This window comes from Belonocnema kinseyi, chromosome 9 (assembly GCF_010883055.1).
Source record: "Belonocnema kinseyi isolate 2016_QV_RU_SX_M_011 chromosome 9, B_treatae_v1, whole genome shotgun sequence".
Lineage (NCBI taxonomy): Eukaryota > Metazoa > Arthropoda > Insecta > Hymenoptera > Cynipidae > Belonocnema > Belonocnema kinseyi.
Window position 1 is genome coordinate 12,189,025 of NC_046665.1, and position 13,430 is coordinate 12,202,454.

Consider the following 13,430-nt stretch of genomic DNA (forward strand, 5'->3'; position numbering starts at 1 on the left):
TAATTTCTATTAAAACTTTAATAGTTTAACTAATCTACAAACAGTTAAATTTTTAATGTTTAAAAATTTTCTAAATTTCAGTCTGAAATAATTTTATTTAGAGATTGTCTAATTGAAAAACATACATTTAAATTTTGAACGCATTTAATTAATTTATTATTATTAAGTTTTTATAAATAAACTTCCAAGTTTACAATTTTAAATGTGAATGCTTGTATCCCATCGAGTTGAAAATTACTCTTATGGAATAGTTGAAAATTTTTGAAAATAAAATTTCGAAAGCTTTGAATTTTTTTTGATTCCATCTTCAAAACCCTAATCTACAAACATTTTAATATTTAACGTTTTGAAACTCTTCTTTTTTTTTTAATTTCAATCGGAAGCTTTACAAAATTTCAAAAGATTTCAAAAGATTTGTAAGGATTTTAAATATCTGAGGATGTTTTAAAAGATGTCTAAGAATTTTCAATTTATTTTTACTATTTACAGGAATTTCAAAGAATTAAAAAATGTTCAGAAGGCTTATTTTAAAAAATTGCAAAGTAATTTAGAAATCCTAAAACAAAAGTCCGAGGCATTTCAAAAGATTTTGAAGGTTTCGAAATACTTGAGGGCATTTAAAAAGATTCCAAGGAATTTTCATTGATTACAATAATTTAATATGATATTTTGAAGGATTTGAAATATTTCAGGAAATCTTCAAAATTTCAAGGAATTTTCAAAAGCTTAAAAAAATGTCAAGAAATTTCAAAAGATTTTTAATATTTGTGAATGTTTTAAAAGATGTCAAGTAATTTTCAATTTATTTTTATAATTTTAAGGAATTTCAAAGAATTTTAACAATTTTAGCAGAGTTACTTAAAAAAATTCCAAAGAACTTTAGAAATCTTTAAAAGGTGTGAATTACATTTTTAATTCATTTTTAAAAATTAAAGGAATTTCAAAGAATTTTAATAATTATATCAAGGTTGTTTAAATAACTTCAAATTACCTTAAAAATCTTTAAAAGATGTCAAGATTTTTCAAAAGATTTTGAAGGTTTCGAAATATTTGAGAGTATTTTAAAAGGTTTTAAGGAATTTTCAATTTATTACAGTAATTTAATATGAGATTTTAAAGGATTTGATACATCTTAGGACATTTTACTAGATTCTATGGAATTTTCAATTGATTTCAATTATTTAGTATGTGATTTTTAAGGATTTAAAATACTCTAAGGTATTTTTAAAATTTGCAAGGAATTTTCAAATTTTCAAGAGCTTTGCAAAATTTTAAGAGATTTTAAAGGATTTTAAATATTTTAGGATGTTTTAAAACATGTCTAGGAATCGTGAATTAATTTCAATAATTTAAAGCACTTTCAAAGAATTCCAACTATTTTTTTCAATTTTTCTGGTTGAAAGTGGAACTGCTTTGTTAAAAATTTATTTATTTATTTTTTTTGGTTGAATGTTCTATTTTATAATTATAATATTAACATTAATAATATATATAGTAGTAATAATATTCATACTATATACACCTGAAAAACATAACCCCAAAATCGACTCATACATGAATTGAAGAATCACGCGAAACATTAAATTCGCCAATTTCTTCCATTTCCTTCAAATGGGGATCGAGATATAAATAGAATACCACCGAAGTTTTCCGAAGCTTTCAGATCGACAATCATCGTACAGCAGGGAACCGAAGTCGAACCGTGCATTTTCGGCTTACACACGAAGTCACAGTGGTAATCATGCACCTTCTGTTTTGCAGCTCCCAAACGGTTGGTATGGTGGGGGTCAATTTCAGACTCAATCTGGCAGCTCTGGTCCTCATATGAAGTTTATATTAGTGAGGATAGTAATTGTAGTCACAACAAATAAATGAGTTACACTTGCCAGCAATTTATTTCCAAGAAATAAAAGTAGTAAAGGTTACAAGTTTCGGCCATTGGCGATATTGGCAGAACTGAATTCTGAGCAGTGCTGCCAACATTCGCATCGAAATATTTCGTCATGTTTTCGATGATCGCCATTTTAATCTGAACCTTTATGTATAATGTGTAAACACGTGGAAAATATTGAAGAGCATCGTATAGATCCTTAGGGCATCCTCAACGGCCTACGCTTAGGGCACCTTTTCACGGAGGCCTGCTTTGAAATAATCGTGGAATTAATATCTTTCATAGTATTTATTTCTAGTTACTTTGGTGGTTTATGACAAATTTGATTGATTGATAACCTATATATGCGAGCTCGATGTGTCAAATAAATTCAATGAATACTTCAAAACAGGCCTCCGTGAAAAGGTACCCAATTTGTATAAATACATCGTGACAATTCAGCTTGTCAGCGGGATGAATATAATTATATGAATAATAGGAAAATATAAGATTGAATAGTAATATTATATAACCCATGTAGTAATTTAATCAGGGATCCGGCCTGGTACCGGCCGGATAGCCCCGGTTAAAACTGGACGCTGGTCGGGGAATCCGGCCGCGATCCAACTAAAAACGTTACGGTAAACTGGTCGGATCCCGGCTTAAATACCGGCCGGGACCCGGTCGGGTAATCCGGCCACAATGCGGCTAAAAATATTGCTTCAGGCGAGAAATTTGTAACTTGTTTTGTCTTTTAAGGCCCATCGTAAAGAATGCGATGAACTTTAAAGGTCAAATCAAGTTTCCCAATTCTGGCAAGGTAATTGGAGTGGAATTTTCAACACTCATAATAGAAACTCGTAGCAATTGTTTCACGTCGGAAACCACGTGGTGATTTTAGGTTAGGAAGGTACACAGAAAAAATGTATTTACAAGAGTACAATTCGATTAAAACTAATAATTATCCGCGAACCAAGTGGTGTTTTCAGACTGATTACTGAAACAAGGTTGATTTCAATTACGGATCTCGACTTTATTTGCAAACTTCGAGGAAATGACGCGCCGTAAGTACAATGTGCACTCTCGTTCGAAGTGCGAAACTGAAAATTAGTGAGTGTCTACGCAGTCGCCAGACGCAGAGAGGAATACACATGACGGTAAATTTGAAAGTGTACATACTAAACATTGTGTGAAAATAGTGGAAATTGTAACATTTCTGCTGATGCACATACCAAAATTGATAACAGTTTTATTTAATAAGTGAAAACATTCAGAAATACGTAATGTTTTTTTTACAGAATTTAAAACAGCTTATTTCTGTTTCACTGCTCTAATAAATCTTTAAATTGTACTTTTTAAATGATAATTCATCTATCATCCATAATGCCGTCTTTGATAACATCACACCTCTTAAAAAATGTGTAATTTTGACAAAAAAATTATCCTGGCCAGTGCTCTCTCGGCTCCCGACCATGATGTATAAGCAGGGTTGGCCCGGACAGTAACCGGCCGGCTCCCGACTTGGTGATTCGAGAAATATGTAGCCCGACCGGCTGCCGACCGGTTCCTGTCCATGAAACCCAGCCCGAGCTAGCCCGGCCGGGATCCGACCAGAAACCTTGTAGTAGAGCCAACCGAGAAATTTTCTACACGGAAAGATCATATAATAGTAAGGATTACTACTTTAAGTAGTAAGATCAAATAATTTATTTGTAAAATAACTACAGGTCGGCCTCTGAATAGGCGACTGGGGAGGAAGCGTTTTTGGGAGTTAATCTCCCCCAAACCACAAGATTCAGTCGAGGCATAATCTGATCTTTTGTTTGCCTTCTTCGATCTCGGGGCATTTGCTCTGAATAGGCGACAGCTCAGAAGTGAGTTTTTATTAGCGTTTTAACACATTTACATATTACTTTTTGATATATGTTTTTAAATTTTACCAAAATTATAATTAAATATTTAATATCATTCTTAACATTAAAAAAAAAATTAAATAAGTTTACAAGAACGAATACTTAATATGTTATGCGTATTAAGAAAAAAGAAAAATTTCTATTTAAATATCTTCATCTAAAAAAACTTCTAAAGATGACTTAAGAAATTTAAAGGAATTGCTGCTTTCTTTATTGTACAAAGTATTTTGCCTTTAAAAAGATTCTTCTATTGAGATACAAATCAAATTGTATCCGTACAAATTGATACAGGATCAAAATTGTATACTTAAGCAAGTTTCAACTGATATACTGTAATATAATTAATATAATTAATCAATTAATTAATTAATAATAATTATAATTTATACGTATTGTATTGATAATCTGTTAAAATTAGACTAAAAAAGTTATAAAAACATGTAACATCTATATCAACACACTTCACTGAAACAAAACAAACCAAATGATCGCACGACTCGCGCAGTCACCTATTCAGAGTATATGCCCCAAGATCGAAAAAAGCAAACAAAATATCAGGCTATGCCATGACTGAGTCTTGTGGTGTGGGGAGCTCAGTTCGCGGAAACGCTTCCTCCCCAGTCGCCTATTCAGAGGTCGACCTGTAATTTAATAGTAAGACTTAATAACTAAAGTAGTAACGCTTACTATTTAAAGCAGTAAACACAACTACCTGAAAGTAATACCTACCATCGAAAGTTGTAGCGAGAACAAATAAAGTAGTAAGGAAAACTTCTACGAATCTTGCGAATAAAAGTAGTAGCCTCAACCACTTTAATAGCAGCGGCATATATTGCAAACTAAAATAGTTGGCCTACTTCTTTGTTAGTTGTCCCAACCAAATACTTTTTTCAGTGCTGCATTCAGTTTGACATCCTTCAAACTACATTTCATTCAGAACTTGAAACGATACATGCGTTTCTTCTGTCAATCGTAAATCACGAATTGAACTTAATTTAGGTTTTTGAGGTTATGTTCTCCTATTCAGAATGTCATAAAAACTATAGAACGTGTACATCTCCGAATGTGGCTTGGCAGATTTAAGGGCATGTGATACTTATAGTTTCCCCGGCTTTTTTTCCATAAAAATGAAAAATTTTAAAAACTGAATTCGGAGATGCTATAAAATATTGTAACGGACGTCCCCGGACTCTTTTTTGAGGGATAATAACAAACAAAATTTATTGTGCTGAATAAAAATTTTATGCATATGCATTATTTTGAGGTTACGTCGTTTTTCATCTCTGCCTTTCCGATAATCTGGAAATTATTTAAGAAATAAACTTTTTTAATTGCCTGCAAACAAGGTTAGTTAGTTCCGGGAGACTAGTTACTATGTTTATTTGTAAGTCCAAAGTTTTTGGCCAAAAATATTGTGTAGTTTAGAAGTAACGCTCGGGTGAATTGTAACACAAATAACCTCGAAATATACACGCACGTTGTTAGCAATATCAAAAATTGTTTCATAAAAAAAACACAAAAAAAGTGTTTGGGGACGTCCGTTAGCATGTTTGCTATCATTGCCCAGATTTTTAAGGTCTAATATTTCTTATCCTAGGAAAAAAGCCGCGGGGAACCTAACACTGAAAAAATCGATACTATTTCCTAAGCGCTATGCAAATTAATCACATTTTGCTAAATTAAAAGTTTTTTGAAATAATCCACAAAAAAGTGTGTGGGGACGTCCGTTAGGATTTTCGCTATCACTTCCCAAATTTTTAAGACAAAATATTTATTATTCTAGAAAAAAAGCCGGGGGAACCTAAAACTGGTAAAATTGACAATTTTCTAAGTATCATATTCCCTTAATTAAGTCCAAATAGTAGACCAATTCTAAGAGTCCCAAAACAATTGAAATGCAACATTGTCAAACTGGAATTTTAAGATACGCATTTCAAAGCGCTCCAGTTCAATCGTTTCTATGCTAATTGCTAAGACTACCCTGCCTGCAACACCCTGCAAGCGTAGGAATACGCGTGCAACTACTACCTGCGTGCGCAACTTGGGACTACTTTCAGCGCGTTAAGTGAACAATAGGTCCCCCAGAAGTGTTTCCGACGCGATCGTGTTCGTGAATGGACCCCGAATAGCTTTTGGGTTTAATGTTTTCGTGTGAAAAAGTAAACATTAACGAATTTGAGTGAAAAATATTCGGGCTGTGGACGATGTGCGTGATTAAATGACGGATATCGGGCCGTCTCCGAGTGTTTTTAGTGAGTGTTTAATCTGATGAGTGAATGTGTGTGAATAAAATTCTCGGCATCATGTTGCTGCCTCGACGAAAATTGGATTACGCCTTCCTCTCCATCGTCATTACGCTAGTCCTCAGTTTACCTTCAGCTTCTGGTATGCAAGTTTAATGTTTTCATTTTCTCATGGTTTGTTAAAAACTTGTATAAGTACTTTACTGCACATGTTGAGCATGGCAACAGGTTTAGCGATACAAGCGCCGGCGCACTCTCATCCCGTTCTGCCTCTGCCGTTCAACAACCCTTTCCCTTCTGCCAAAGCTTTCTGCTTTGTGCTCATGATCTGTTTACTCCATTTAAACGTCTATTCAAATAATTACAAATTTAAAATTCCCTTTACTTTTTTTCTCTCACGGTTCACCGATACCTGTCACTAAGCAGCTTCTATAAATTATAACAGTTACTCCTCGCCTCAGATATTGTTGATTTGCTTCCGACTACCACCTGTTTACTACCTTTCTTGTGCATATATGCCGTTAAAATCTCCGAAGGTTTTCACATTTTTAATGTTTACAATTCGAAATAAGCTTTAAGTTACAGATATTGTGGTTATGCAATTACTTTTTATTATTTTACAATACCAAATTACTGGCCCAAACTTTTAACATTTAAATTGTGTAAAAAGCACTATTATTTACATTTTTCTGAGTTTATGAAAGACCTAAAGGTATACCCAAAACCTTTTAAATTTGACAAAAGCAAAAACTTTACAGTGTTAATATAAAACGTAAAAATCAATTTGATCCGCGGTACACTCCTATATGTTCCTGTACGCAAAATGGCGACCCTTAACAAAAAAATATGTTAAAACTAATTCAATAGGATGCCTCATGAAATTTTTTTTTTTATTTACTAAATATTGAATAATAAATTTGGATAATACCGTATAATCAGGGATTTTCTCAAAGTAGTGAATTATTTTGTACAGTTTGCTTTAAATTGTTTAATTGTGTGAAATTGACTACACTTTACCCAAGTTTGATCAGATAAAAGTGACTTTTCAGGGAGAGTGTACTTGAGAAATGATGCCCCATATATATAATATATATTTTGGGTTAATGTAATGCCCTCCATTTAAACAAAAAGCCAGTGGCCATGCTAGCTTAACATTAAGAGGCAGTGTACTAGCGAGAGACACAAAAATATGACAAGTACGCCCTAAAGGGTGATGATTTTTAATGGAAAAATATTTTCGACAGCCAATCATAGTTGGAACATTTTCAGAAAAAGGGTACATAGTAAAAAAAAGTTTGAGAAAAATTGCCTGGAGAAAGTCATCATCAGGGGACCGTCACCCTGGGGTCAGGCATTGTCTGAAAACCGGTACCATTGCGAGGGGTGGTAGTTTGTCCAGCGGATGGTTTTTGGCCTCGTAAGACCTTCCCATTGTTTGAGATTAGACACGGCGAAGAAAAATCCGAATTTTATACAATATTAATTAATTCAATTTTTATATACTGGATTAGTCTCGTTGTATTATTATGAGTAAACCAAACAAAACAAAATTGATAAAAATCTGTCAATATTTTCAATCTCAGTTGATCTTTAAGGAAAAACGGTCGGTTTCACTAGGTCCGTTAAGCTGGCTGGCAGGACCACATTGCAAAAATGGAATGATAACCTATAGGGAGTTTAGGACTAATGTAATGCCCTAATGCTAAATTTAAAGGTCCATTAAGCTAACCCCTCCACAATCGAATTTTGGGATTTTTCATACCTCAGAATTTTGGGCTTTTTTGGGCCTCAATGAAAATCGTTGGGCTCCTTTACTTTTTTTTTTAAATCAATTTTCTTGTGTAACTGTCAGCTCACATTAACCCAGCACCTCCACTTCTTGAAATCACTAAATAATACAAATTCAATTACACCAGAATTTTAGGCTTTTTTGGGCTCTTGAAATCCGCAAAAAAAAATTTCCCCAAACCAACCCTTAACTTCCAAAATCAACTCCTTTAAAAAAATTGAAAATTTTAAGTAATTTGCTCACGGGATATTTTTGAGCTTTTTTGGGCTCCCAGAAAATATCCACTTAGACTTTTGGGCTCCAACCCTTGACGTAAAAAATCAACCCCTATGTACCACGTACATACGACTTTGTCAAAAAATAACTTTTTTTTTAGAATTTTACAATGTCAATAGAGTCTCTGATTTTTGGGCTTTTCGAAAATACAAGCTACGATTATTCGGCTTCAAACCTCAACGTCAAAAATGAACTCGACTCTGCCACGTAGATACAACAATTTTTAAAAAACGTTTTTTTTGCTAGATCTGCAACTTCATACTAGAGTAAAAAGAAAAGATGTGCTAGTCGGCTCGAAGTACACAATTTTGTACAAGCAATAAAAATTCCAAAAACCTAACCGTTTAAGAAAAACCAAAAACCAAAAAAATATATTATTTTTTGAAATTTCGAAAAACTAAAACTTGTGGTAGTTTGTGGTCGATAAATGCAGTCTTTATTCCCTCTAACACAATTACGCGAGATCAACAGTTCTCATACGAAAACTCAGAATGTAAAACTCAAAAAACATACAAGATCCAAAAATAGTCAAATTTCGAAAAAATAAAACTTGTGCTGAGTTGTGCTCGCCAAATGCAGTCTTTATTCCCTCTGACAAAAATACGCGAGATCAACATTTCTCATACACGAAAACTCAAAATGTAAACAAAGAACACGAAATGTCCAAAAATATTCAAATTTCGAAAACATAAAACTTGTGCTGAGTTGTGCTCGACAAATGCAGTCTTTATTCCCTCTAACAAAATTACGCGAGATCAACAGTTCTCATACGAAAACTCAAAATGTAAACTCAAATAACACGAAATGTCCAAAAATAGTCAAATTTCGAAAAAATGAAACTTGTGCTGAGTTGTGCTCGACAAATGCGTAATTTTGTCAGAGAGAATAAAGACTACATTTGTCGAGTACAGCTTAACACAAGTTTTTTTTTCGAAATTTGACTATTTTTGGACATTTTATGTTTTTTGAATTTACATTTTGAGTTTTCGTATGAGAACTGTTGATCTCGCGTAATTTTGTTAGGGGGGATAAAGACAGCATTTGCCGAGCACAACTTAGAACAAGTTTCATTTTTTCGAAATTTGACTATTTTTTGACATTTCGTATTTTTTGAGTTTACATATTGATAAGTTTTCGTATGAGAACTGTTGATCTCGCGAAATTTTGTTAGAGGGAATAAAGACCGCAGTTCTCGAGCACAAACTTGCACAAGTTTTAGTTCTTCGAGATTTTAAAAAATAATACATTTTCTTGGTTTTTTTTTTGAAACGGTTAGGTTTTTGGAATTTTTATTTCTTGCACAAAATTACGTATACTTCCAGCCGCCTAGCACAACCTTTCTTTTTACTCACGTAAGAAGTTGCGGATCTAGAAAAAAAAGGCTTTTCAAAAATTGTGCCCGTAATTTTTGATTTTTCAAAAAACTATTTACGACACAAATGCGCACAAGTCTAGCATAACTTAATTTTTTTAGAAAAAATAAGTTTGCGGATTTAACTTCCGGGACATTCAATAGAGTCTGATTTTTGGGATCCAACCCTTAACGTCAGTAATCAACCCATCTCTACCACGTTGTTACGACTTTGTCAAAAAATAACTTTCTGGATAATTTTAATTTGTCAATAGATTCTCTGATTTTTGGGCTCCTCGAAAATACCCCCTACGATTTTTCGGCTTCAACCCTTAACGTCAAAAATGAACCCCTCTCTGCCACGTAGATACACCTTTGTCAAAAAATAACTTTTTTCAGAATTTTACAATGGCAATAGAGTCTCTGATTTTTGGGCTCCTCGAAAATACCCACTACGATTTTTGGGTTCCAACCCTTAACGTCAATAATAATCAACCCTTCTCTACCACGTATATCTGACTTTGTCAATAGTGTCAATGGAGTCTTTAACTTTTGGGCTCTTCGAAAATACCCACTCCGATTTTTGGGCTTGAACCCTTAACGTACAAAAGCATTCCTTCTCTAACCCGTATATATGACTTTGTCAAAAAAAATCTTTTAGAGCATTTTCAGTATCAGTGTAGCCTCTGATTTTTCAGCTTCTAGAAAATACGTACTACGATTTTGGGAAAGTTATTTTTTGACAAAGTCGTATCTACGCGGTAGAGAGTGGTTGATTATTGACGTTAATGGTTGGAGCCAAAAAATCGTATTGGCTATTTTCGAGGAGCCCAAAAATCAGAGACGCTATTGACATTGTAAAATGCTAAAAAAAGTTATTTTTTGACAAATGTGTATCTATGTGGCAGAGAGGGGTTCATTTCTGACGTTAAGGGTTGAAGCCGAAAAATCGTAGTGGGTATTTTCGGGGAACCCAAAAATCAGAGACTATTGGCAAATTCAAATTCTCAAGAAAGTTATTTTTTGACAAAGTTGTATCTGCGTGGTAAAGATGAGTTGATTATTGAGGTTTAAGGGTTGGAGCCCAAAAATCGTAGTGGGTATTTTCTAGGAGCCCAAAAATATCCCGTCATTAAATTACTGAAAATTTTCAATTTTTAAGGGGGCTGATTTTGGAAGTTAAGGGTTGGTTTGAGAAATTTTTTGTTGCGGATTTCAAAAGTCCAAAATAAAATCCAAAATTCAGGTGTAATTGAAGTTTTATTATTTAGTTGTTTTAAGAAGTGGAGGTGCTGGGTTAATGTAAGCTGGCACCTCCACAAGAAAATTGATTGGACTTGGTTAGGTGGAGTAGAAGTGTGCGAATGTGTGTCCATATCGACGGAAGTATTTATAAGGAATTACGGTTATTGTATGATATTATATGGTGTGAGTGGTGATTATTAAGTGCAATAAAAGTAGGCTGGTAAGTGAGATTAAAAAGTGACGTTTAAAAAGGTATTTGTATTTTATTATTGTCGATATACGAGGGGTTACAATTTATAGGTTAGATCGAAAAAGTATTAAAATGACAGAAAACGAATGAAACAAGGAACTGGTCACGAAGTTAGGTGTAACAGCAGCAGATGGCGCGAAGTGTAATAAAAAAATACCGATATCGATAGAGACAAGACTGACAAAACTGAAACAACTGAAAATAACCTAGATAAGACAGACGAGACGAAAAAATAGGGTAGAGGGAGACCACCAAAGGAAGAAAATCTAGTAAGAGAAGCTCAAAATAACAAAAAGATAGATGAGATATTCAAAGCTGCGGAAAAAACAGGCACAGAATCAACGATACAGAATAGAATAAATACACCAAGTACAGAGCAGGCAAAACAGGAAGAGAAAAATTTAGAAAAGGAGAAAAACAAATTTGATTTCCCAAATTCAGTGTTAGAAGGTGGGAATTGGGAAACAGCTTTAAAGTATTTCTGGCATCACATGCAGGACATAAAATTTGAGAACCGTCAAATGAAATTACAATTAGAGAAGGAAAAGGAGAATCGCGAAAAATAAATAAGACATTTAAACGAAGAATTGAAAAGGAAAACAAAAGAATGGGAAAAAGAAAGAACAGTTTTAAGATGTAAACTCGGAAACTCGGTGGTCAATAGGGGATAGGAGAAGTTCTGAACGTTCAAATGAACGAAATATTTTTCGACATTTATATTTTACGCATAACTATTGTTCCAACTGCAATTTAAATTATTCATTTGAATTATTTTTTCTATAATAAATTATTTCCAATATAAATTAAAAAAAATTTTAGCAATTTTCCTGGTTTGCAAACTCATCAGTAAAAAATTTCTTTCATTTGAACGTTCAGGACTTCAACCACATTTTGAAGCGCAGGAGAAAAGGGAAAGGAAAAACAATGCAGTGATAAGAGACTGCACACAGAAGGAACTGACAACAAAGCAGAGGTAAAGGCGTTCTTTAAAAATGAACTAGACATAGAAGTAGAAATTATATGGGCAACAGCAGTAGGATTTAGTAAAAAGAAAACAGTAATAGCGAAAATAGGTAGCTGGGAAGAAAAGCTATCGATCATGGAAAGGAAAAAAGTATTAAGTGGCAAGAAAATTTTTATGATCATGATCTCACCAGAGAAGAAGGGAGAATACAAAGGAAAATAGAAGATATAGCCAGGACTGAAAGAGAACGGGGTAAAGATGTAAAGTTAGGATACCAAAAATTCAGGGTTAATCAAGTTTGGATAAGTTGGAGGGACCTTGAGATGAGTCAGAGAAGGGAAGATACAAATTTTCAGTAATCCCAACGATCTTGAACCAAGAAAAAAGAAAGGGTGCGAGAGCAGGGGGGTGCAAATTTATTTTTTGGAATGTAGCTGGTGTTAGGAACAACGACAGGGACTTCTGGAATTTTATAAATAGTTTTGATTATGTCGGATTAACAGAGACTTGGATTGAGGAGAAGGATTGGGCGAGATTCAGGCAACTGTTACCTAAGGGATTTAATTGGGTGTGTCAATTTGCCAAGAGAGAAAACAAGAAAGGAAGAGCAAGTAGAGGTATCATTACAGAAACCAGGAGAGAAATAATAGAAATAGAAGGAGCAGCAAAGGATTTTAAAGGGGCTCTGGGCAGCAAAATTACTCTAGGAAATTAAACCTGGAATATATGGACAATATACTGCAAAGACAAGATTAAAGAGTTGACAGCTAGACTGGATGATGAAATAGAGGATAAAGGGAATGAAAATTTTCTAATCGGAGGAGACTTTAATGCAAGGACGGGTACAAAGGGAGCAATTTACAGAGGACCAGAAGAGGAAGAAGTAAAAAGAGCATCTAAGGACAAAGTAGCCAATACGGAAGGAGATCAGCTGATGAAGTTGGTAAAAAGTAAAGGATGGTGTATATTAAAATGGGAACTTAGAAGGTGACAATCAAGGAGAATTTACATACGTGGGTAATTCGGGTAAGAAGAGGGGAAGGGGTTCATCAGTAATTGATTACACTATAACTAACTATGAAAGTTTGGATAAGATGGAAGATTTTAAAATAATTGACAGAATAGAATCAGATCATCAGCCAATGGGGTAGGTCCGTTAAGCTGGCAGGACCACATTGCAAAAATGAAGTGAAAACCTATAGGGAATTTAGGGCCAATTTAATGCCCCATTGCCAAATTTAATGCTCTTTATTTAAACAAAAAACCGATGGTCATGCTAGCTTAACGTTCAGCTAGCAGGACCACACAGAGAAAGAAACGAGTTAGGCATTATTTCTTTCCACAATAATTTAGGGCTCACCTAATGCCCTATTGTCAAATTTAATGCTCTGCAATGTTTCAAAAAAACCTGTGGTCATGCTATCTTAATGTTAAGCTACGAGGGTAGTTCAATAAGTCCTTAGAATGAAGTATAAAAACAATTTTTTTTGGGTAAATTTTTTTTTATTTTTCAACATAATCTCCTTGGA

At 33.8% G+C, this 13,430-nt stretch overlaps 1 protein-coding gene across 1 annotated transcript in view; it reads left to right on the top strand.

The window, feature by feature from the left end:
- The first annotated feature begins 5,888 nt into the window (after positions 1-5,888).
- The window catches only part of LOC117180020 (neurogenic locus Notch protein), a 385,864-nt gene continuing 378,322 nt past the window's right edge, over positions 5,889-13,430 (top strand). Inside the window, exon 1 of the mRNA XM_033372298.1 lies at positions 5,889-6,168. Coding sequence (XP_033228189.1) covers positions 6,060-6,168 — 109 coding nt within the window. The 5' untranslated portion in view covers positions 5,889-6,059. The remainder of the gene's footprint in view (positions 6,169-13,430) is intronic.